General features: G+C 40.8%; 1 protein-coding gene across 1 annotated transcript in view; it reads left to right on the top strand.

Annotated features, from left to right (window-relative positions):
* The window catches only part of plekhh2 (pleckstrin homology domain containing, family H (with MyTH4 domain) member 2), a 62972-nt gene extending 39635 nt beyond the window's left edge, over positions 1-23337 (top strand). The window contains exons 9-30 of the mRNA XM_007892435.2: positions 263-338; positions 647-741; positions 1089-1239; positions 2607-2746; positions 3468-3578; positions 4236-4322; positions 4659-4817; positions 6401-6481; positions 7302-7481; positions 8585-8693; positions 10580-10692; positions 11161-11340; positions 12091-12188; positions 13465-13642; positions 14037-14192; positions 14905-15002; positions 15711-15852; positions 16745-16890; positions 17278-17407; positions 18101-18190; positions 18283-18432; positions 22073-23337. Of these exons, the coding sequence (XP_007890626.1) occupies positions 263-338; positions 647-741; positions 1089-1239; positions 2607-2746; positions 3468-3578; positions 4236-4322; positions 4659-4817; positions 6401-6481; positions 7302-7481; positions 8585-8693; positions 10580-10692; positions 11161-11340; positions 12091-12188; positions 13465-13642; positions 14037-14192; positions 14905-15002; positions 15711-15852; positions 16745-16890; positions 17278-17407; positions 18101-18190; positions 18283-18432; positions 22073-22258 (2856 nt within the window). The 3' untranslated portion in view covers positions 22259-23337. The remainder of the gene's footprint in view (positions 1-262; positions 339-646; positions 742-1088; positions 1240-2606; positions 2747-3467; positions 3579-4235; positions 4323-4658; positions 4818-6400; positions 6482-7301; positions 7482-8584; positions 8694-10579; positions 10693-11160; positions 11341-12090; positions 12189-13464; positions 13643-14036; positions 14193-14904; positions 15003-15710; positions 15853-16744; positions 16891-17277; positions 17408-18100; positions 18191-18282; positions 18433-22072) is intronic.
* Positions 23338-24956: the final 1619 nt, after the last annotated feature.

The following is a 24956-nucleotide window of genomic DNA, read 5'->3' as shown; positions in this document are numbered from 1 at the left end:
TCCCATCTACCTGTTCAGGTGGACATTAAAGATCCCATGGCACTATTCGAAAAGAGAAAGGAGTTTCTCTCGGTGTCTTATCCAGCAGTGCTCCAGATTGCCACTATTGGAAAGTAGAAAGGATTTTGTTTCGGTGTCTTGGCCAACAATACTCTCCCAATAAAATTCACTTTATGGCTGTTTGTGGGACGTTGCAATGCACAAATTGATTGCTGCATTTACCCACAAAACACACTGACATTCTGTTATCTTCTCAATTCAGGAAAGCAGGATTTACGCAGTAGCCAAGTCAGGCATGCGAATGTCAGAAGCCTTTTGCCTGGACCCAGGTAACAAATGTAAGTATTTCTTGACATAAAATACACTGAGAAGTATTTTGTTGTCGCGTATTAATCTTCATGTGTCGTAACCATGTTCATTTAAAGTGTATAACTAATCCTGAACAACAAACTCGGCTCGTATCAGTGGTTAAATAAAGACTTCCCGGTCAAATGGCTAAGTACTAAACCACATAGTTGAGACTGATCCCACCTAACTCTCTTTATATTTGGAAGAAAAATTAAATTACTTTAATGTACAGACATTCCACATAAAGGATTCAAGATATGTAGAGTGAGCTGTACTGATAATATTCATTGTTTCTTAGGCACTGGTTTCATGTCTTCCTATTCAATGACAGGATCCTACACCAGCCTCATCTACAAAAATATAACCTCGCCCGTTTACACTACTTTGAAAGGGGTGAGTGGGCAGCATTGCCACTTCCATGATTCCCTCTCTTAATTTTAAGAATTGAACCTACTGGCCAACACTTCATTTATTCATAGCAATATCCTCTAACTGGGCTTTAATATTTTTCAGAATTACCCTGAATTCTTTGCCTGATGTGTTTGCAAACAATGCATTATTTTAATTGAAAATAATTGAATTACCATCTTAGAGTTGATACCAAACAAGACTTGTGTAGTTGCATAAGATGCGTGCGACCTGTTAAACTCCTAATGTATTTCCAAGGAGAGGAAATTGCATCATGATATGTTTACACAAAAAGTGCTAGCCAGTTTATAGAATTCTTCTTCGATCTCAAGAAAGCAACCCAGGTGAGCACCAGTCCCTTCTCTGATGAGTCCTCTGAGACTGAGGAAGATGAGAGCTCCAGAGGAAGTTCAAGGACTTCGATGACAGGATCAGACTCTCGCAAAGGCAGTAGCCCCAGCAGCCCGAGAGCCATGAAACGTGGTAAGAGAGTCTGTTACATGTAGATAAGTGATTGATCTACTGTAGACAGTGTAAGAGCTTCTGTTACATGTGGCAAAGTGAGAAATCTACAGGAAAATTTCCAAGTTTAGGTGACCTCCATATACAATGCAATATAAATTTACTTTTATATAGTGCCCAAAACGCTTGGCATCCGAGCTGAGAGTGGGAGCAGAGAGTACCAAGTCAGGACTGTCAAGTGCTTTGGGACAACCTCCTGATGTGAAAGCCGCAAGGTATTGAGACAGACTGAAAGAGGTGAGGTTGGGGGCAACTTGGAGGGACTCCAGGAGAAGGTTACAGAGTTTGGGCCAACTGAAAGCCCAACTGCCAATGGTAGGGCGGATTGGGCGGGAGACATGAAGCAGGCAGATGCCCGCTAAGCGAAGGGAGTGGTTAGTTAGTATGGTTTGAGGAAGTGGAATTTATGGAATATGTGGATATCTATCTGGTTTAGATACTCTTAAGAATGACAATGAGTTGTGGATTGACGAATAACACATAGTCAACTACTGTGTGAATTGGGATCAGGCAGAGAATAATAATAATAATTCTTGCATTTGAAATAGCACCTTATCACATCTTCGAGACGTCTCAAATCGCTTCATATATATACTGTAAAGTGAATTGACTGTATATTTTGTGGGTGAAACGTGGCAGCTAATTGCACTCAACAGTGTCCAAATTGTTATTATTTTTCTTTGTATAAACCGGGGATGGGAGAAAGGAGGAGGTTCCTTAACTAATCACCAATAGATGGAATATAAATTAATATCTCAAAAAGCGATAAAGATCTGGAAATAAATCATATTTTTTATTTGATATACATATATTGTATCTACCTTATTAAATATCAGACACATGGATTCATATACCCACAGTCAGTCTTATCAGGTTACAGATGGTTGACAATTGGCTGAGAACTCTTTCTTCTCACCTCGTCTCTTGATGGTGTTGACCCACAGTTTTAAAGTGACCCTCTAATAATTTGCCCGAATGTTTAGTCTGCATGTAGTGAGTTCTGGGCAGAATATCTCACCATTGTGACACAGCTGAGCCTGTTCCTGGTTAAAGTCCACACATTTACAACATTCCAGGAGGAGCCAAGATAAGGTGCAAGGGTCCTGGATAATTCCTCTTCTCACCCACTTCCATTAACAAATTGTAACATTATTTAATTATACAATAATTATAACACAGTATATAATTATACTGTCACTCATCTGAGATCAGATAACTCAGCACAATCTGTTCTGTTTTTCTCTGGGCAGCAGCTTTATGAACTGGGGGAGCTACGGTAAGTGTTTGTACAGATGGTATTAAATACTGTACACTTTGATCTTAATCAGGTGTGTCAATGTCTTCCATGACATCCGAATGCGATTATGCCATCCCGCCAGATGCATATTCCACAGATACAGAATGTTCTGAGCCGGAGCAGAAACTTCCTAAAACGTGTTCCTCACAGTCTCTTGACAGTGGAAAAAATGTAAGTTTTGCTCCAAGCAAATTTTCCACGCCCCCTCCTTCCCCCATGCGGTTCTGCAGATATGCAGTAATGTGTAATGAGCTGTACATATAACGTTGGTCTCAGTTTGTGCGTCAATCTGATTCAGCACACCACAGTTGACCTATGGCTACGACCATGGGTAAAAATCACCCAGCTGGATAGTGCACAGTTATTCGAGGCGACCTTTGAAACATAGATTATCTTCATACCTGCAAACCAGAGCCCTAATGGGTAAGGTGCACACATTGAGCAGTATTAGATGTATGTAGGTAATTATCTAAAATATTCGCTTTTATCCCAGATTGCAAGTCTTCCAAGCAACTGGTGTTAGTGAGATGGGTATCAGTGGGGTGACACGTGTGTAATAAATGCCAACTTCCTGTATTCTGGGTTTGTGTGGAGCTTTGCTTCCAAATTACAAATAATTTAGGCTTATCATCCATAATACAATTTCATGCTGCTGAAACCTCATTCGCAAGACAAGTTACAGTGAGTTGCAGTCAAAGCTTTATTTTGTATTTCATTAGTTTAATACGGCAATTAGACTGTAGCAACTATTGTTGTGTGACCCACAATTATAGTAAATAGCTTTTCGACACAATAAAGAATGCAACAAACTTGCTCCCTCTCACTAAAATCCAAATCAATTGGAGAATCTGAGCTGGCAAAGCAACATTAAGCTGTGTTCTCTCATACACAGGAACCTTTAGAGAAATCTGGTTATTTGTTAAAAATGGGAGGAAAAGTGAAGACATGGAAACGGCGATGGTTTGTCCTGAAAGGTGGTGAATTATTGTACTACAAGTCTCCAGTAAGTATGAGAAATGTTTCCATTCGTTACATGAATGGAACATGGTGTGTCAATAGGTATTTGTGATTAATTGTAGTGTCTTGTAGGCCCAGAAATGTACATTGAGCGTTGATTTACTTTTGTGCGGTTAACGTGATAAACATTGGACATCATTTGGTAAACACCGGATATTTTACTGTGCATCCAGCTGACAGAAACCCCACCAGAGTGTCCGTTAATCTTTAGAAATGGGCTTTCACATTCCCAAAAGTCAGACTGATGCTCGCTTCTCATTCGGTTTTACTATTGTATTGATCTGATTGTGCATCCTAGCATTCTGTTTGCTTTTAAGTTCCACCACCACGTGGGGTGTTGAAAAAATTGCTCATCCGGATAGTTGCACCTTGACGCTGCAAAGGATGCTTTGAGACATAAAGTGTCTCTCCTGCAGGGAATCCTGTGTACGTCACGCTGGCTCACGAGACATCAGCTCCGACCCAAGATCACCTTGGATCCGTGGTCCCAGTTGAACAAGCATTCGAACAGGATTGTTTGGAATGCCATTAAGAAATACCAGAAATCCAGACGCTACAGCTACATTTTTTTATTTTGGCACAAGGCCCTTGTAAATGAAACACTGCTGCACAACACTTACTTTCCCCTTATGTCTGAATACAGAGTGACGTGATCCGCAAGCCTCAGGGCCAGGTCGAACTCAGTACCTCGAGTCATATTGTCAGGGGAGATGGAAAGCAAACTATTCAGGTAATCCAACCAGTTGTGCTTATACTACAAAATGAACCCCCACTCTTCCTACTCCCCTCTCCTATCCTTACTCTCCTATATCCCTCTGTTACCTCTCCCTTACAAAGCTTTAATATTGCTTTTTTTTAAAAAAAATTCTTCAAAAAATAAACATCATAATACTGCAATAAAAAAAAGAAAAAATAAAGGTCAATAGAAATTAGTTAATAATGGCTGTTGTTTGCCAAGTCAAGCTAAAAATATGATCAACAGCTCGGTCATTTTTCCAGCTTTAGTGACTGAAAGCTTTGCACTTTAACATCCTTGTTAAATGTTTCTTCTGTGTTTTAATCCCAGCTGATTACTGAAAAGAGGACCTACTACCTGACTGCAGATTCGCCTAACATTCTAGAGGAGTGGATCCGGGTTTTACAGAATGTTTTACATGTGCAGGCTGTCAGCCCCCTCTTCACACAGCCGGATGTCAAGCCATCAGTCAAGGGCTTACTAACCAAGGTACACACTTCATTAGTTCCATGGAGTAGAATAATGTCTGCTAACAGGCAGAATTACAAGTAATCTGACTGGTTTGGGGATGCATATACAAGGAGCATTCTGTAATTCAAAGTACACTGCCTGTGCAAACCATTTTAGGTGGAAGGTTAGAAGTTGCAGGTGAATACTGCCAGCAATGGATGTTTATTTAAATGCACAAGAGCTGTTCGAGTGTTGAAGTGCTTTGGTCCTTTGATATCATCCTTCCACAACATAAAGCTAGTAAGATTACAACGTCTAACTGTTCATTAATTGACTTTTCAGCATTCTGTCATTGACCACCCTCACTGGTAACTCGTTCACAGGTTGTCTGAAGAATTACTTTGCAGTATCTGTTTTAAATTCTGTGCGGGCCATCAGTCTTGAACTTGTGCCCTCTTGTCCTGCCGAAATGAATCTAAATCTAAGCGCAGAAACAGAGCAGCATTCAGCTCCTCGCTGTCTAAAGAGTAGTGGCTTGACCCTTGATGCCATGATTGCTGAGTGAGACATTCTTCAAAGGGTTACTTTTAACTTTAGGTTCTTCAGAAAATATTCAATTTCTGACATAGGCAAGAGCTGGTCCTCAGGACTGAAGGTGTTTCTTTTGTGGACTTTTACCTAGACAGTTGTCCCTGTTCCTATTTTCTTGCCCTGGAAAATATTTGAAAACTCGTAATGCTTACAAATACCTGGCACAGTGGAAAAGCAATGATTTCAGTTTTTGCAACTTAGCAGTAATTAATTTCTGCCCAGGTAACATTTTTGAAGTATTGTGATTGGAGTAATTGAATCTTGCCAATGATCAGCCATCCTTCTCGGTGAATTGAATCACTTGCTTGTCACCCCAAACATGTCCCACTGCATATCAATTATGCAATGTGTTGCTGAGGTAGGGAACCTGATGATTTTTCCCTCATGATGTTTTCCTGATCTCCTCAGAGTGATTTTTAAAAATAGTCAAGAGTCAAAACTATCCAGGTAGCTCTCAGGCACCTCTCAGGGGTCATGTTGAGAGCAAGTTGTCTGCCTGCCCCTTCCGTTGAGAAGTGGCACAAGCTTCAGAGAAGAGCTACAGAAAGAAAAAAATAGTGCATTCCTGTAGCTCAGTGGTTAGAGCATTCACCTCGCAAGCAAGAGACCTGGGTTTGATTCCCAGCAGGGCGAAACATTGGGCAGGTTTCCTTACTCCGCACGTCTCTGCTTACCTAGTAGTAAGTAGGAACCCGGTTGTTAGTCGCTTGGTGGATCGCTTTTCTGGGGGTTATAATTCCTTCAAAACAAAATTATAATAATAAATTGACTCAATCCACAACTGTTTGTGGGACATTGCTGTGAGCAATTGGCTGCCGCATTTCACCAGTCAATTCACTGTACAGTATATTCTGTGAAGCATATTGAGACGTCTCGAAGACATGGTAAGGCGCTATATCAAATGCAAGGATAATTATGATTATAAATGACTAAAAAGGAGAGCAAAGGTTTATGACTGTTTATGGCATGAATCAGTGCCTTATTGTCCAAGGCTTCCATTCCATGTGCTAACCCAAACGATTGTTTTACAGGTCAAGCACGGCTACTCGAAGAGAGTCTGGTGTGCACTTGTTGGAAAAGTGCTCTACTATTTCCGTAATCAAGAAGATAAGGTATAGTTAAGGCTTTATGGTTCAACCATTAGTGTAAAACATTCTTACAAATGACACCTGTTCTACAGCCTTAACTTTCTACAGCTAATTTTCTCAAGTTGTTTTTTGGTTAATAAATAAGCTGAGTTAGGACTATTTTCCAAAATTTAAATGCAATGGTCTTGAGGTGAAGAATATGAAACATTTTGGAGCTCAAGTCTTTACTCACCACTGCCTCTATCGCCACAGAAATAATAAACCTTTCATCTTTCAATTCTTTTTCTCTTTTTTCTTCTGTTCTTTCTCCCTTCTTTCTTGTCTTCTACTTTCCTTTCTTACTCAGTTCGCTTCCTCCAACAATGTTGGTCTCCATTCCACACCAAAAAAGTTTGTTTCCTTTCTCACTGACCATTACTCGTACATCAGTTACCTGTTGCAATGTGCTGGTAACCTGATTATCTGTGCCACACCATCATATTATTGCTAGACTGCCAGTCAGAGTATTTCCATCTACAGCCAAAATACAGTTAATCACATCATTGATGGGTTTACAGAGAATTGCTTCCCTTAACTTAACATCCTCAAAGAGCAAGACACACAAGTAAACGCTTTGGGATAGTATTGCACCGTTTCAGCAGTTAATCTGTCAAATTTAATGCAGCTTTAAAATTGTTAGTAGTGCAATATGTGAGGTGGTACTTTTCAATCCAATTAAAGATTACAATGGGTTTGAGAAGTTTTCTTGCAAGTGAAAGGATGCTCATGAATGGAAGTTGTTGATTTGGCAACACAAAATAGTGGCTTTTTTCCCAGTTGAAATCTTGTTTTGGTTATTTTTCAGTTTCCATTAGGCCAGATTAATTTGCTGGAAGCTAGGATAGAGGAAGTGGACAGATCATGTGACTCGGATGAAGACTATGAAACAAGTGGGCGTAGTTTGCTGTCAACTCATTACACCATTGCCATTTACCCCAAAGAGCAAGGTCCTACCTACCTCCTAATTGGCTCCAAACATGAAAAGGTAAACTCACGATTACTTCATGAGTGCTCTTCATTAAAATGTGGCTAAATACCATTTTGATATTTGAGACCCAAGGCCTAAAATTTCACCTAAGCTTAGTTTGCGACCATTTTGTCTTAAAATATTAGGTAGAGGATTGTGTAGAGTCGTGGAAAATTGTTAAATTCAGTCGTAATTTGGAAGCCATTTTTTATTTGCAATTCCTTTTTTAAAAAATTCCAAATTAAAATTTAATTTAAGCATTTTGCATTAATGCTGAGCTATCCTAAAACGTTGTGACAAAAGGGACTTAAGTCGAAGCCTGGTGAAATTTCAGAGCCTTAGCTTTCTTCAGCATCGCCCAATAAAACAGTCAATGATTTGAGTAAACAGTCAAATGGCCATAGAGAATTTCATCTGACCCATCACCAGTGATAATAATAACCACTATGAACGTCTGTTCCATGAATGAGATTGCAAAGACTATCCTCATCCAAATTTTGTTGTAAAATCACACCACTGGGTAAATGTGTTGTTAGGTCAGTGTACAGGATTCAGATGCACATCTGATCTGCTTATATGTTAGAGTCTCTGGCACTTTTTTTTTACTGATTTAAAAGTAAGAATGATCCTTGCATTTGATATAGGACCAATTCAATTGGCTTTGCAGGAATACTAGAAACTGTAGCGAATCTGTATTTTGTAGGTGAAAATGGCAGCCAATTGGTACACAGCAATGTCTCACAAACGGCCATGAAGTCATTGACCAATTTTATCTGGGAGGATTCTTGGCCAGGATACAGGGAGAAATCCCCTTCTCTTTTTGCATAATAGCATGGAATCTTTAACGACCACCTGAATGGGCAGGCGGGACTTTGGTCTAAAATGTCATCCAAAGAACGACATCTCTGACAATATTGCACTCCCTCAGGACTACACTGAAGTGTCAGCCTAGACCACGTGAATTCAAAGTGCCAAAATGGGTCTTGAAACCGCAACCTTCAGAGGGGAAGGTGCTACCAACTGAGTCAGTCTGGCACCCATCTTTGAGCTGAGGAGATTAGAAATCACAGCTTTTACCATGCTGGTAATTTGTTGCGTTTCAACGTTTTGTTTCTTAATAGAACACCTGGCTCTACCAACTAGCTATAGCTGCGGGCAGCACTGATATAAACGTGGGTACCGAATTCGAAAAACTCGTTGGCAAATTGCTGAATGCAGACAGTGATCCCTGTAAGTTATTTCCCAGACATGTCAGATGAACACTCTCATAATTGCATTATCTCTAATGTTTCCTCTTTCCCCCCTTTCTTTATAATGAACTACGTTTAGCAACTGCTTATGATAGACCACCTAGTCTCTCCAGGTAGCTCAATATTCTTCAGTTTCAAGATATTATACTGGGAATACTAAATATGCCAGTGTCCATTTCTTTTGGTCATCCGGATTTCTGGTATATATGGAAACTCATCGTCGTGTATAAGAGTATCCAAACCAGATAGAGTTCAACATATGTATGCCACCTACACATGGAAATTTCCCTATGTCTGGAATGGAATGTGCACTCTCTCCTCTCTCCCAGTCGCACCCTGCTTACCTAATTCTGGGGAGTATTCGGCTCAGGTTGATAAGAGCCAAGGTTTAGAAACCACAGAGTGTGCGTTGGGGTCCTGTTGGAATTTAACCAGCTAAAATCATATATCTTACCAATGTCCATTATGCTCTACTGCTAAAAATAGAAGTCTTTTAATTACTTCAAGAAAATGTCTGAGAGAGAGTGAACCCAAGTAGTACCTTCAGATATGCCAGAGCAGCTGGAGAAAGGGCACGGATTAAGAGTTGTGAAGGGCAATTTCAGAGCAGAAGCCAGCAGAGAGGAAGTCATATTCTCTCCTCTCACCTCAACTTCCACGGCGCTGTCCTCAGTGGTTCAGATCGTACCTCTCACACCGCCTGCACTTCATCTCCTCAAACAGCTTCTCCTCTAGCACCCGGACCGTCTCGTGCGGTGTTCCTTAGGGCTCTGTCCTTGGCCGCCTCCTCTTCAATATCTAAATGCTCCCTCTTAGTGACGTCATCCACAGACATGGGGTCAACTTCCACATGTATGTGGATGACACCCAACTCTACCTCTCTGACTCCATCCTCGATTCCAGAACCACTGCTATCCTGACAGAATGTCTGTCAGACATCAAGTCCTGGATGAGAGCTAACTTTCTACAATTGAACATCAGCAAGACCGAGGCTCTCCTGATTGGCTCCCATCAGCGCCTCCACACCTCAAGCGCTGACAGCATCACTATCCATGGTTGCACCCTCCACCTTGCTAAGCCAGTCCGGAACCTTGGGATCTTGTTTGACCCTCAACTATCTTTTCTACCCCACATCTACGCCATGACCCGCTCCGCCTTCCCCCACCTCCACAACATCGCCCGACACCGCCACTGTCTCACACCACAGGCCCCAGAAACTCTCATACGTGCCTTCATTACATCGAGGCTTGACTATGCAAACTCACTGCTTGTCAGCCTCCCCAACTCCTCCCTCCACAGGCTGCAGATCATCCAGAACTCTGCAGCCTATGTCCTCTCCCGCAGTAGGCTCCGAGACCCTATCCTTGCCCAACTCCCTCCTAAACCCCATCACCCTGTTCGCTCCCTCCACTCAGCGGGCTCCGGCCTGCTTCACGTCCCCCACCTTGCTCGCCACACTATCGGCAGGCGGGCCTTCTGCCACTCTGCCGCCACCCTCTGGAACTCCATCTCGTCTCCTCCCTCGCCACCTTCAAGACCCACCTCAAGACCCTACTCTTCGAGCGTGCTTTCAATCTCCCTGCTTTACCCCCTACCCACCCCGACCCTCAGCTCGGGTCCGTAACTCTGTCCAACGCCTTGGTACATCCTCCCGACGTGAAAGGTGCCATACAAATGTAATTTTGTTGTTGTTGTTGGGGTTTGGGTCTTTCTCAACTCAATTTCAAAGTAGAATGGAACAAGCAGCCCAGCCGTCCCCTGTAAGCACAATCTAAGATAACTTCAGCAAAATTATCATAGTTTTTTTTCTTTATTTCTTTATTTAAGATTATTTTATGATTCTGTTCTGACTCTTTGCTTTGCCAGGCTCACAGACATGGAGACATCCAACTCTGTGTTACAGTAAAGATGGGATCACTTCTTCCCTAACTACACTGCCATCTGCAGCTTTACAGACTGAAGCACTCAAGCTTTTTAAGGTACTGTTTAATCATAGCTTACAGTGTGTCAGTTAACTTATTTATTTTAACACTGGGCTTGGACTAAGAAGGTTTGTTAGTTCAAATACCAGATACAGTTATGTTGTGTTTCTCATGGATGTCATTTATCCTGCTCTTTTCCCAATGAATATTTTTTCAACCCCAATTTGTCTCGTGCTCAAAGTCAGACGATAATCCTCTTCTTGGATCATTTTGCATTTCCCACTTCCTTAAATTTATCCTATAGTGCCTCTAAAATAGGTAGGATGGCTTTGCACCAAATTATAGGCAGTTTAGCAATATGGACTTGTGCCTTCTTGTATCTGGGTTCAGAGAAACTGCTCAGACTTATTTCATGCAGGATGTTTATAGCCAACAAAGAGAGGAGTTTCACAATATCGATATTTATAAAATTAAATGGATATTGTCATAGTTTATCATCTTGAAATGTTTTTTTTTATTTGCCAGACTTCCCAATTATTTATCAATGTTGCAATTGACGCCCCTGCCATCGATTATCATGTATCGCTGGGCCAGAGTGCTCTGCAAGTGTGTCTCACACATCCCGTGTTGCAAAATGAGATCTATTGTCAATTAACTAAGCAAACAAGGAAGCGACAAGCCCAGAACCAGTGTGGGCCAATACAGGTACAGTGAATAGTACAGTGGAACAAGAATTATCATGAATATATGCATGTTCTCTCTCAAAATATAAAAATATTGTAACATGTAAAATATTAAAATGTACTGTATGTTCCCTGTTAGTAAAATGCACGGCAAATTCTTGGGGAAAACCGATGCTCTACATTTGGAGAAATGATAAACTGGGGCTCTTTAGCCTTGAAAAGAAATGTTTGTTTTGGTGGGCGGGGGAACCAAATAAATTTTGTTTTTTAGGTTATAAGATTCCAAATGGTATTGAGAAAGTAACTGCAGGAATTGCTGTCAGGTATACCAAGTCAGTGGGATAAGAGGGCACAGTTTCATAATTGTAAATGGAAACTTGAGGACAGCTGGGAAATATTTATTTTCACAGAAGATAATTAACAACTGGAATGGGTTATCAGGATGGGTGTGAGGGCACTGTAATTATTTACTACAGTTTGATGCTGTAATTAGAAGACGGTCGGTATGCTGAACCATAAGATCAAATGAGCCACAGCTCCTTCTTCACTTGCACCTCTCTTGTGATGTGTGTTGCAGATACTCACTCGAGCTCAATTCTTGAGAGCCCAATTGAACAGTGAGTTTTAACAATATGTGTATTATGATAGCAGCACAGATCAGTTTGTGGAGTAATTCTGTAAATCACTAAGCACTACTGTTGGAGAATTGGTTGGTCTATGTAGCTTTCATGTTGTGCATGTCTTACAATGAATATTGTTGTTTCTCTTTAAGGGGTGGCAGCTGTTGGCTCTGTGTGTTGGTCTCTTCCTTCCTCAGCATCCGTTCCTCTGGCTTCTCAAGCTGCACCTGAAGAGAAATGCAGATCCTAGGTGAATAGAATGACAGTGAGGTCCTAGCAAAATGAAGACTAATATTGACCTCTTGTATAGGGATGGAAGTCCTTGGAACAGGAACTTTCTATTCAGAAGAGAATCTCAAAACAGTAAAATCCCATCTATAATTGTGCTACATTATATGGAGAAAAATCCAAACCTATACATATTTGAATGGATGCCTCCTCACAGGGGTTGGTTTTGCGCTGATTGATACATTTCCTAATCTTAGCAAGTGAGGATAGCACATCTGATTCACCTTTGGATAGTACATGGAGTCCTCTAGCTCAGTGGGTAGAGCACTCGCCTCGCAAGGAAGAGACCTGGGTTCGATTCCCGGCAGGATGAAATGTTGGGCAAATTCCTTACTCCACACACCTGTTTACCTAGCAGTAGGTAGGAACCCTGTTGTTAGTCGATTGGCAGACTGCTTTTCCAGGAGTAATAATTCCTATGGAAACAAATAATAATAATAATCAATCCACAACTGTTTGTGGGACACTGCTGTGGGCAATTGGCTGCCAAGTTTCGCCCACAAAATATACAGTCAATTCACTTTACAGTATATTCTGTGAAGCGCTTTAAGACATCTCAAAGTTGTGATAAGGCGTTATATCAAATGCAAGGATTATTATTATTATTACATTTACTGACATGCTTCCAGGGAGAGTGTATTCCATTCCAGACACAGTGAAATTCCCATGTGTAGATGGCATATATATCTGGGACTCTCAGTCTGATTCAGATACTCTCGCATTTGATATAGCACCTCATCACATCATCAATGTCTCAAAGCCCTTCACAGGATGTTGCAGGAAAGTTTTGTGACTATATTTATAAGTGAACACCGCAACCAATTTATGCACACCAATTTGTTCCCCAAACAGCCATGAAGTGAATGATCAATTTAATCTGGAGTATTGTTGGCCAGGACAGTGAGGAAAAAAACTCCCTTTCTTTTCAAATAGTGTCAAATAGAGATCTTTAACGCCCACCTGAACAGGCAGACCTGGTCGCTATTTAACATCAGATCCAAAGCACAGGACTCCCCTCACATTGTATTGGAATGTCAGCCTAGACTGTGAGTTTAAATTCCTGAACCCACAACTTTCTCACTCGAGAGGCGAAAGTGCTTTGTTGAGAATTATTAACAATACATGTGGGTTTCAGTTGTAAATTATAATCTACAAATCTATACTACAAAGTAGAGTAATAAATAAGATCAGTGATTTCTGGACCAAAATGTTAAGCTCTTACCTTTCTCAAATTGTAGAACTGAAATCGGAAAGTATGCCATTTACTGCCAGCGATCATTGGAGAGAACTCAACAGAATGGAGACCGTGAAGCAAAGCCTTCCAGGATGGAAATCCTGTCCATTCTCCTGAGAAATCCCTATCACCATTCCTTACCTTTCAGTGTTCCTGTACATTTCATGAATGGCACATACCAGGTGGGTATCGTGATAATTGAGGAATAGAAAAAGAATATACCCCTTAGGGGAGAAATTCCACTTGTGTGGCATTTTAGAACATTCAGAATTTAACAAATTGTTGAAATCAAATAATTCTTAATTTTGAAGTCGATTTTCTGGAAGTTCTTAAAAGAAAATTGTAGAACTCCCACTTCAAAATTGTGCTTATGAATTTGCCATATTCTGGACACTCCAACATGCTCCACAAATAGAGTAAATCTAGCCAACAGGTGGAATTTCTTTCCATTTGTCTTGTTGACCCATATGTTTCTGTCCTTAAATTGTAAGAAGATGATCAATAGCCTAGGGACAAAGTCATTTCAGACTTATGTAATTTTTTAAGCTATTTTAACTAACATTTCTGAATATACAGGTGGTTGGTTTTGATGCCTCTACCACAGTGGAGGAATTCTTGTACACTCTGAACCAAGACACTGGCTTGAGAAAACCAGCACAGTCTGGATTCTCTCTATTCACAGACGATCCCTCCGGGAAGGATCAGGAGCATTGCCTTCAGGGAAACATAAAGGTAAGGTGGGGCACTGAAAGATGCTGGAGACTTTTCTGATCGACTGACATGTTGAGGAACAGTTCATGTTAAACATAAATCCTTGTTATGGAGCTCGCTATCAGAGGGAAGATAGTGTGATAGTTTCAGGAATTGTTTTTCGATAGTAACAAATTTTATTCTTGCTATTTCCTCATCTAAATAAAAACAGCTCAATGAAAGCTTATTTTTGTTAATTAAAACGTAACAGTATCAGGCAGGAGTACATCATTGATCTACTGTTTCTAACCTATCCATCCACTTTGTCAAAATATTCCTTTGTCACATCTTTCTTATCAACTAACCCTGAATCCTTCTGATTTCAGGAATTTGTTTGGCAAGTCCCTTCAGTGCTCCTTGCTTCACAATCTGTGCTGGTAGTTTGTTCCACATGTCTATCACTTTTTTACTAAGCAAAATTCTGCAGCAAGTTGTAGTTTCTAAAACCGATTTGCTTTATAATCTACAACAGATTCCAAGAAACTCTTGACATTTTTATAATTCTTCAAAATTGAAATATTACCTTGTTCTTCCACAGCACATTCGTTTTAAAATAACCTTTTATTATTTCCAATCTTGGCTTCTTCAGATTAATTTCAGACACATGTGTATCACCTATTGCAGCCGGGACTTGCTTTGTGTTGAAATTGTGTTGAGGTGGTGTCAGTCACTCAGATAGAATTTCTTTATTCAGATTTGCGACATCATTTCCAAATGGGAACAGGCTTCCAAAGAACAGCTACCTGGCAAGTTGGAGGGAACACGAACTGTCCGGCTGACTTATAAAAACAGGTATTGACCATGCGATTTTAAGATGCAAAATCTACTTTATCATCTCTCCTAAAACACTTCTGCTATGGAGTTTACAGATATGTTTCTAGCTCGTGACTCTTTTCTGATTATTTAATGATATTCAAATGGCAAATTAGGAAATTTTTGCCAATTTTGTCTGAAATATCTTTTTATCTGTTCCAATCAAAAAATCAACAACTTGCTCTTTATTTACTGTGGGTACAGTGCGTTTTCGTATATGATATGTTCTGAATAGGGGAGAAAGAACTTGTTAAATCATCTCAAATTCTTCTTGTTCCAGAGACCTGGCTGAAACGGTAGCACTATCGCTTCCAAGAAGCTAGGGGTTCAAAGGCTTAAATTTTAAAATTGTGTAGATTTGCGGAAACATTTTTAAATTGGCCTTAAGTTTGAAAGCTGTTTTTTTTGGGGTAGCTCATGAAAAGAATTGACTTCCAAATTAAGACTTAATTTAAGAATTTTCCACAATACTGCACCGTCTTAAATTCTAAGACAAAAGGTGTTACAGGATAAGACGGTGAAATTTTGGGCATTAGAAGGCTGGTTGTGTTCTCTGAGAGATTTTGGATTGCTGAGTGGAATGGCTGGGTTTAGTTCTTGCCAAGTTATCCTTGATGGTGATTGACAGACTGTTATTGTCATGTATCTGCTGCAAGATAATATACTGACTTCACATTGCTTTTACAGGCTATACTTCTCTACACAAGCTCGTGGGGAGACAGACAGAGAAAAACTGTTACTGATGTACCAGACAAATGATGAAGTTGTGAACGGACACTTCCCTGTAAACAAAGAACTTGCTTTAGAAATGTCAGCGCTCGTAGCCCAGGTAAGCCTTGAATTGTCAGGAGTGGACCTGACCTGCTGCTGAATTCCATCTTAGCTCCTTTGCTCAATGTTGATTGCATTAATGAAGAATGTACATTGGCCACACACAAAATTTGCTAGTGATGTGTCATGAAGCCCGCTCCCTCTACATAGAGCCTAAAGCCTACAGATCACCAAGTCTATACCCATTGAAAAGCCCTGAACAGAGGCTTCTTGAACCTTAAAGGAAATTGAGCAAAAATTGAATCATCAAAATCCCCTCTGTCTACCCTATCCTTCCCCACTCGGACAAATGTTTAGGCCCAGGATGCTTCTTCATTTCATTCTCCACCTATTCTTATATCCTCCAGTACAGTTCTCAAGCAATAAATATCTAATTTTTAAGGACAAAAATTCAGATGTAGAAAAAGATCTGATTCATTATGTACAATTTCCATGTGAATGTAATTTCCTTTTTCCATGAACCTAAACCCCTCGATGTATTCCTACTGTATCACACATTCCAGCCCCTGTCATCTTGGCATTAACGATCTACCCAGTTTTCTGAAAGTATTTTCTCCAAGCCCTTTTGGTCTGGAAATGTATATATTATAATTAACAATAATAACTTGCAGTTATATTGCGTCTTTCACAAAGGGTTATAACCAGTAGTGCTTCACACAGACTGGATGGAACATCAGGAAGGTGAGAGAGGGGAAGATGATGGAAGATTTGGTCAAAGAGAGAGGTTTTGAGAAGAGGTTTTGAAAAGTGGAAAGGAGAAGTATTTAAAAGTGGAGAGGGAGATTACATTAAATTAGTTCAATTAGCACAGAGCGGGTACCGTTCATAGGATCTTTCGGTTCTCGTTTTGAACTATTTGCTATATCTGCTATCTGTGTATGTTCCACTAGGTGGAGTTTGGAGACTTTGAACGTCCTTTCTCTACACCAGGAGGACAGATCAGCACTCAGTCCAAATCAAATCAGGCTCTCAAGCAAGTCATAGAGAAATTCTACCCCAAAAGATACAAACAAGGCTGCTCCGAGGCTCAACTTAAGTAAGTATGAAGCTTTCCACACTTTGTCAGATGCGTCTTTGTATTTAGAGCATTGTTAGGAAACACCTATTATAATAATAATATTACTGTAGAAAGTAGAAATAGATGGGTTTACACAGCAGTTATTTTATTTGGGTTGCGTGTTTAAAAGGAATTATCAGCCTTTCACTGCTAATGATGCAAGTGTCCAGTCACCATTCATGGCTTATAAATATAAAAAAAACTTGCATTTATATAGTGCCTTCAATTGGGGTCAGGTCTCCAAACGCTTATGAGATACTGTCAACATTTATCGAAAAGATTATTTGAATGAAAAAAACTAAAACGTATTCACGTATGGGAAAGGAAGTGTGCTGCTGCTCAGTCCTGCTGTGCATTTACTTACAGAGCGCTCCGTCAGCGACTTTCTACTAAATGGATGGCTCTGAGGGGGAGGGCTGCTGCCGACTGTGTCCGCATCTACCTGACTGTGGCTCGCAAATGGCCATTCTTCGGAGCAAAACTGTTTGCAACAAAGGTATGATCTCTGGGGTAAAGGAGTCTCTGGAGTAGTCAAAGGCCTTTGGGGGGACCTGCTGCACTACTTCAAGTGGATGCCCACTGTCCATTCGGCAAGTTACCTCTTCAAAAATGAATCAAATTGGTCATGTCAGATGATTAAGGAGGAGGTGGCTGGAAGCAAAGTTCAAGAATTTGTTTTTAGGCTGGTTTTGAAAGCGAAGACCGAGATGAAGTGGAGGGAATTTAGGAGCGTTCCAGAGAGTGGGAGCAAAGTGGGCGGTGATGTTGCACTGTTCTAATACATTAATGCCTGTGTGGGTGAATGATCAGAATTGTGTCTGGACATTTCTGCTGGAGGGAAGGAGAACAAGAAAGTGCCAATTTTTCTCACTATTCAGTTCTCTGGTAATTCCCAAGCCTCTACTTGGTGCTTTTTCTGTGGCCAGATGAGATCAGAAACCTGCTGAATGGAAAAGCACGGATATAAACCTGTGTTACATCAGACCACAGTGCAGTAACTGGAAACACTGCTGGAGATCTAGACTTTGGACTGTAAACATTGAACTCATTCATTCAGTTATTCAACAGTCAATAGTCAACAAGAAGAAAATTCAGTGATACATTGAATGATTTTGTACTCAGTCTTTGGCTTAACACCATGTTCTGGTTTGATTGTGTATCACAGTTCTCCTTTCTTTCTGTTCCATAGCCCATTGCTCCTCCTGCACCATCTGATAATGCACCAGTGTGGCTTGTTGTGCATGAAGATGGAATTAGCATATTGGAATACAGCTCAATGGTAAGAACGATAGCTTTGACATTACATTACATCTTAACCATTGTTGTTATCACTGTTCCAAAGTGACACCTTCTTTCCTGATTTCTCCACAGCGTCTGACAGCAACATATTTGTACAAGGTTATCATGACCTTCGGAGGTTGTCGTGATGACTTCATGCTTGTGGTTGGGCAAATGATGGACATTGTTCGTGTGAAAGATAAACCAACAGAAAAGCTGTTGTTTGCTTTGTCAAAACCAAAGGTTTGTCCGGTTCTCTATTTTAAATTTATAACAACTAAGGCTTGCTCATCTGTGTCTAGCTCTTCATGTGATACATGTCTTTTTAGAGCTAATCAGAAGAGTAGATTTTGCAGTGTTGTACACGTATCTAGTATAACAAATACTTGCATTCACGGAATTACAGGCAATATATTAGCATGGATTGAAGAGTGGCTAACGGGAAGAAAACAGAGAGTAGGGATAAACAAGTCCTTCTCAGATTGGCAAAATGTGACTAGTGGAGTACCACAAGGATCAGTGCTTGGGCCTCAACTATTTACAATCTACATCAATGATCTAGACGAGGACATAGAACTTAAAATATCTAAATTCGCAGATAATACTAAGCTAGGTGGGAGAGTAAGTTCTGAGGATGACATAAAAAGATTGCAAAGGGATATAGATAGGCTAGGTGAGTGGGCAAGAAGGTGGCAGATGGAATATAATGTGGGGAAATGTGAAGTTATTCATCTAGGCAGTAAAAACAAAAGTAGATTATTTTCTAGAGGGGGAGAGACTAGATAGTGTTAGTGTTCAGAGGAATTTGGGTGTCATTGTACACCAGTCACAAAAACAACAATAACAACAAGATTACATTTGTGTAGCAGCTTTCATGTCGGGAGGACATTCCAAGGCGCTGGACAGTATACAGCATTTCAGACCCGAGCTGGGATCAGGGAGGGAGAAGAGAGGGTGGGGAGAGGGTGGTGACCGAAGGCATGGTCGAAGAGGAGGGTTTTGAGGCAGGATTTGAAGGAGGCTAAGGAGGGGGCGAGGCAGAGTGATTGGGGGATGGAATTCGAGAGGTTGGGGGCAGAGTGGCTGAAGGCTCTCCCGCCAATGGTGGGGCGAGTGGGTCGGGGGACGTGGATCAGGCCGGAGCCGGCTGAGCAGAGGGAGTGGGCGGATTGGTAGGGGATTAGTAGGTCACAGAGGTAGGGTGGGGCGAGGCCATGGAGGGCTTTGTAGGTAAGGACCAGAATCTTGAACTGGATCCTCTGAAGGATAGGGCACCAATGGAGTCGGGCGAGAATTGGGGAGATGGGGTCACGGGAGTTTGGTGCGGGAGAGGACATGGGCTGCATAGTTCTGGATTATCTGAAGCCTGTGGAGGGAGAGTTGGGAAGGCCAACAAACAGGGTGTTTGCATAGTTGAGCCTGGAGGTGATGAAGGCATGAACAAGAGTTTCAGCGGCCTGAGGAGTGAGGTAGTGACGGAGTCGGGCGATGTTACGGTGATGAGGGAAGGCAGAGCGGATCATGGCTTGGATATGGGGAAAACCAGTCACAAAAAGTTAGTATGCAGGTACAGCAAGCAACTAGGAAGGCTCATGGCATGTTGGCGTTTATTGCAAAAAGAATACAAGAGTAGGGAAGTCTTCCTGCAACTGTATAGGGCCTCGGTGAGACCGCATTTAGAATATTGTGTGCAGTTTTGGTCTCCTTATTTAAGAAAGGACATACTCGCCTTAGAGGGGGTGCAGCGTAGATTCACTAGGCTGATTTCTGGGATGAGGGGGTTGACCTATGAGGATGGGCTGAGTAAACTAGGCCTATATTCTAGAGAATATAGAAGAATTAGGAGTGATCTTATAGAAACATATAAGATTCTTATGGGGCTTGACAGAATAGACAGTGTGAGACTGTTTCCCCTGGTAGGAGAATCTAGAACTATTAACTATTAAGTCTTAAGAATAAGTGTCAGCCTTTTCAAACAGAGTTGAGGAAACACTTCTTCACTCAGAAGGTAGTGAATTTATGGAATTCTCTACCCCAGAAGGCTGTAGATGCTCAGTCCTTGAACATATGCATGGATTGTTATTATTATTGCAGTGTACATTATTAGAATTGATGTGAATATCCATTCAGATTACAAACTAACTCAATTGGTTATGTTGGGATCTCAAAAGGTTTGTTTCCCTTTGCCTTGATATGCAGCACAATGTAATTTAATATCCTGTGTACAATCTTGTGGACTCTGTTGCCTTTTTTTGCAAAGCTGAACATAATTTAATTACAACAAATGAGAAATATGACAACTAGTTCTTAAGTAAATATAATGTACTGCATTACATGATGAACATCTCATGTTGGGTTAGGTCCTGCAACAGCAGATTATGTAAAGCTTTCTGTTGGTGGTTAATGAACACACAAAATCTAATAGGAATGGGTCTGGTAAAACTACAGTCACCCAAAGTGTGATAAGTTTCTTGGCCCATCTTTTTAAAATTGATCTGCCAAAGATTATTCTAGGTTCCTAAACTGCTTTCTTTCAGATCTTTCAGGTGATCTTTGAAATCAGTTGTATCAGCACCTTGGCATGTACCCCTGACATGAAAGTTGCTGTACAAATGTAATTTGTTGTTGTTATATTTTTCTATCAGATCTGTGTGCTTAGCCCACATTATATGTGTGTGTGCACAGCACAGCAAAAAATAGTTTATTCCCATTTTTAGAAATTTAAGTCAACATGATTGACTTAGGTCAACTACCAATCAGCCGCTTGATTAAAATTATGTGTTTTCTTTGGTGTGCTAAATTGCTAATATCTCTTAATCTTCTTGCTTATATATATATATATATATATAAGAAGCCTCCTCCGAGTCCTCCGCTCCACCCTCAGCGGCCGTGCCTTCAGCCACTATGCCCCGAGGCTCTAGAACTCCCTTCCTCACTCCCTTCGTCTCGCCCCCTCTCTTCCTATTTTCAGGTCTCTGCTGAAGACCTTTCTTTTCGACCACGTCTTTGGTCACCTTCCTCCCCCTCCCCCTGGCTCAGTCCCGGGATCCGTTACTGTGAAGTGCTCTGAGACGCCGTCCGGCGTGGAGGGCGCTATATAAATCCAAGTTATATAAATATATATATTATTTATACTAATAAAACAACAATGTCTGTCTGTGTGTCAGCCAAGATCTCAATAACCAATTGACTTAGAGACATGATTTATACCTAATCGGAAAGGTCTTGTTGTTGGGAGTGTCATGGGGATTGTCATTCCACCTCGCCCCCTCCTCAGCCTCCTTCAAGTCCCGCAACAAGACCCTCCTGTTCGACCATGGCATCGGCCATCCTCCTTCCCCTCCCTCCCTTCTCCTCCCCCTGACTCCAGCTCTGGTCTGAAATGCTGTACACTGTCTAGCACCTTGGGATGTCCTCCCAACGTGAAAGGCACTATACAAATGTAATCTTGTTGTTGTTGTATTCAAAACTGAGATTGATAGATTTCTAAAGGATAGAGGGATTAAGGGATATTGGGATAAGGCGGGCAGACCGAGTTAGGTTAGAAAATCAGCCATGATCTTATTGAATGGTGGGGCAAGCTCAAGGGGCCGAATGGCCTACTCCTGCTCCTAATTCCTATGTTCCTATGTCATTTTGTATTGTAATGTATTCTATGTTTATCTCCCTAATTTACACCACAGACTACAGCAGGGAAAATCCCATTTTTACTCTTCTGTAAAATGGCTATTTTTAAACCTCTTTCCATGATTTAAATTCATACCAGAAATAGCCCATATACTGTATTTGCAGCTCAATGTGAAAGATAGAGCTGAAGTTCTATTTATTTATGTTGAAAAAGAATATTGTGCCATGAGTCTGAACTCATCTTGCTTTGTTACAGATTCTTGAGATCACTTTGCTGATAGCTGGCTACATCAATGGCTTCCAACAGCAGAAAGCGGCAGTTCATCACATGTCACTTCCATCTTCACTATCTGTCCAGCCGGGAGGACAGAAATCCAAGGATATGGGGAGCCAACCATTACTTTCATATACCAGGCAAACCAAAGGACCAACATTGTTATAAGCCGGTATTGAATGTTAGTACTGAAACTCAAGGGCATGTGCTTTACAAAGTCACATCAAAACACTATACAGATATAAATATATAAATTGCCAAATAAAATGCTTCACTGTTAGCGCACATAGGTTCTGACCATGATATTGAAGTAAATATTGATTGTGTCTGTAATTTAATCAGTATCAACACAGGGTCCCTTTTTTCCCCAAAATGTAAAGGTATTGAATCAAGGAAAACAACAATGAAACAATTGGGTTTATCTAAAGTAAATAACAGGCATTGGGCCATCAGGAATTTTTGAGCCGTAGGATTGTAGAGGATCCTGGATTGAATGCTTGGTCTGTTCCGAATTAACTGATATTTAACTGATCTCAGCTGGAGGCAGCAATTGGCCTCAAAGGCCCAGAAATCCTGGTTCTGATCGTTCTCTTTTATTGAGATCTGCTGCAGGGATGTGTGTGAAGGGTGAGTGAGGACATGGTGATTGACCCTTCCGGTTGAATAACCTGCCAACATTCACTGTCAAAGCTCCCACATGAGTTATGGTTAAAGTACTGTAATTCATGGAACAGCATATTCCATCCCCTCCCCACCGCTGTGCAAGATAAAAAGGAGACTTCGGGAGGGGAAAGGGAGAAAATTGTTGAATTAAACTGACAAGAAAATTAAAAACAAATATCATTGGCATCATATCAAAGGGAATGATAAACATCCAGGGTTTGAGTGTTGTATTGGTTACTTATTAAACCTGCTGTGCATGTCTAAAGCTTATAAACCGAAAAGTAAATACGCTACTCAGAACACTTTGTCGGGAAGGGGACAATCTGTGGCTTTATTTATTTGTGGATGAAGAAGGCCCTTTGTCCCATCCAATTTCATCCTTCCATAACACCTACTGTTCCCCATCACAGCATCAAGCTGCCTTTGAAACAGTATGGTTCCTCGTCAGCTACATGTCTAAAAATGTCAAGCTTTGAAAATGAGAAACTAAATCACAAGGAAGAATTAACCATAGCATTATGTCCATTAAAAGGTAAAATTTGATCTTACTTTAATAAAAATGGAAATTTAAACCAGTGAAGTCCTGTATCTTAGTGGTTAGAGCGCTTGCCTCGCAAGCGAGAGAACCTGGGTTCGATTCCCGGGCAGGGCAAGATTTTGGCTAAGTTTCCTTACTCCACACGTCTCTTACCTAGTAGTAATCAGGAACCTGGTTGTTAGTCGATTGGTGGATTGCTTTTCCAGGGGCTAATAAACCCTTCAAAAAATAATAATAATATTTGGTCACTCAATCCACGACTGTTTGTGGGATACTGCTGTGCGCAATTGCTGGCGCATTTTGCCCACAAAATATAGTCAATTCACTTTACAGTATACTCTGTGAAGCTCTTTGAGATGTCTCGAAGATGTGATAAGGCGCTATATCAAATGCAAGAAATATTATTAATATGTGTTCTACGCTGGCTGTTGTAGGGATATCTTGCATATAATGACGAATTTTGGCATCACTCAGACATGCAATGGTATTTGCTTCTGTTTTATGCAATAAGTTCAGGGAAAATGTTGAAACCAACTCGTCAAATTTGCCATAGAATGTTGTATGGAATTTAACTTTCAAAAAACGCAGTCATTGTTTCATTCGGAGCCAAAAGTAAATGTTTTTGATATAGTTATCAGGTAAGAACTGCTGTTCATAGAGTTCCACCCTGAGGTGGCACTGATATTGCCAGAATTCAGTGTACAATGTATATTCCCTCAGTCATAATATGTCACAACCAGCAGCACATAGGTCAGAACAGTTGAGAGAGGATAGTGTTTATGTTTATATGAGTGAATGTTGAGTGAGGATAGGGGGGATCACCTTGATTATGATTGCTGCTCCTCCCCAGTTGAATAGCCCATCGACACAGTTGAAAAAATGTTGTTTTCCACTGAACTCTGAGCACTTGTATTTGATAGGTCTGTTAACTCTGCATTGCATGTATCCTTGGATTTATTTGGCATCTTACCAGTTAGGATCTATTCTTATCTCTTCTTATCAAAGCTTCTGGATCAGATATTCACTCTTTTATAAAGAGTTAATCAACAGCATTAATGGTTGGCTGGGAGTCTATTCCATGTATTTCCCACTATTTGAGAGAAAACAATTGTTCCAGTCTCTAGTTTCATGGAAATTTCAACAAAGATGGAGGCTATTTGCCCAGTGTGTGTCTGCTGTACTAGCTCCCTCCACGAGAGCAATTTAATACCATTTCCCTTTCCCGAGGTACCTTTTTTATATCTTCAATTCCCCCCGATTTTTTTCTGAGTCCAACATTTTTCCAATCACAATTGTTATATTTATCTTTTAGGGGAGTCCTGTGGCTTAGTGGTCAGAGCATTCACCTCGGCAGTGAGAGGACCTGGGTTTGATTCCGGGCAGGGCGACATGTTAGGCAAATTTCCTTACTCCACCTGCCTTGTTTACCTAGCAGTAAGTAAAGTATGTACCCGGTTGTTAGTCGATTGATGGATCGCTTTTCCGGGGGTAATAATCCCTTCAAAAAAAAGGTTTTTTTTAAAATGTGGTCGTTCTAATCCACAACTGTTTATGGGACCCAATTGGTTGCCGTGTTATGCCCTCACAATATACAGTCAATTCACTTTACAGTATATTCTGTGAAGCACTTTGAGACGTCTCGAAGACCTGATAAGATGCTATATC

This window comes from Callorhinchus milii, unplaced genomic scaffold (genome assembly GCF_018977255.1).
Source record: "Callorhinchus milii isolate IMCB2004 unplaced genomic scaffold, IMCB_Cmil_1.0 Scaffold3, whole genome shotgun sequence".
Taxonomy (NCBI): Eukaryota; Metazoa; Chordata; class Chondrichthyes; order Chimaeriformes; family Callorhinchidae; genus Callorhinchus; species Callorhinchus milii.
The sequence above is the reverse complement of the archived record's forward strand: the minus strand, read 5'-3'. Positions and strand labels throughout refer to the sequence as shown.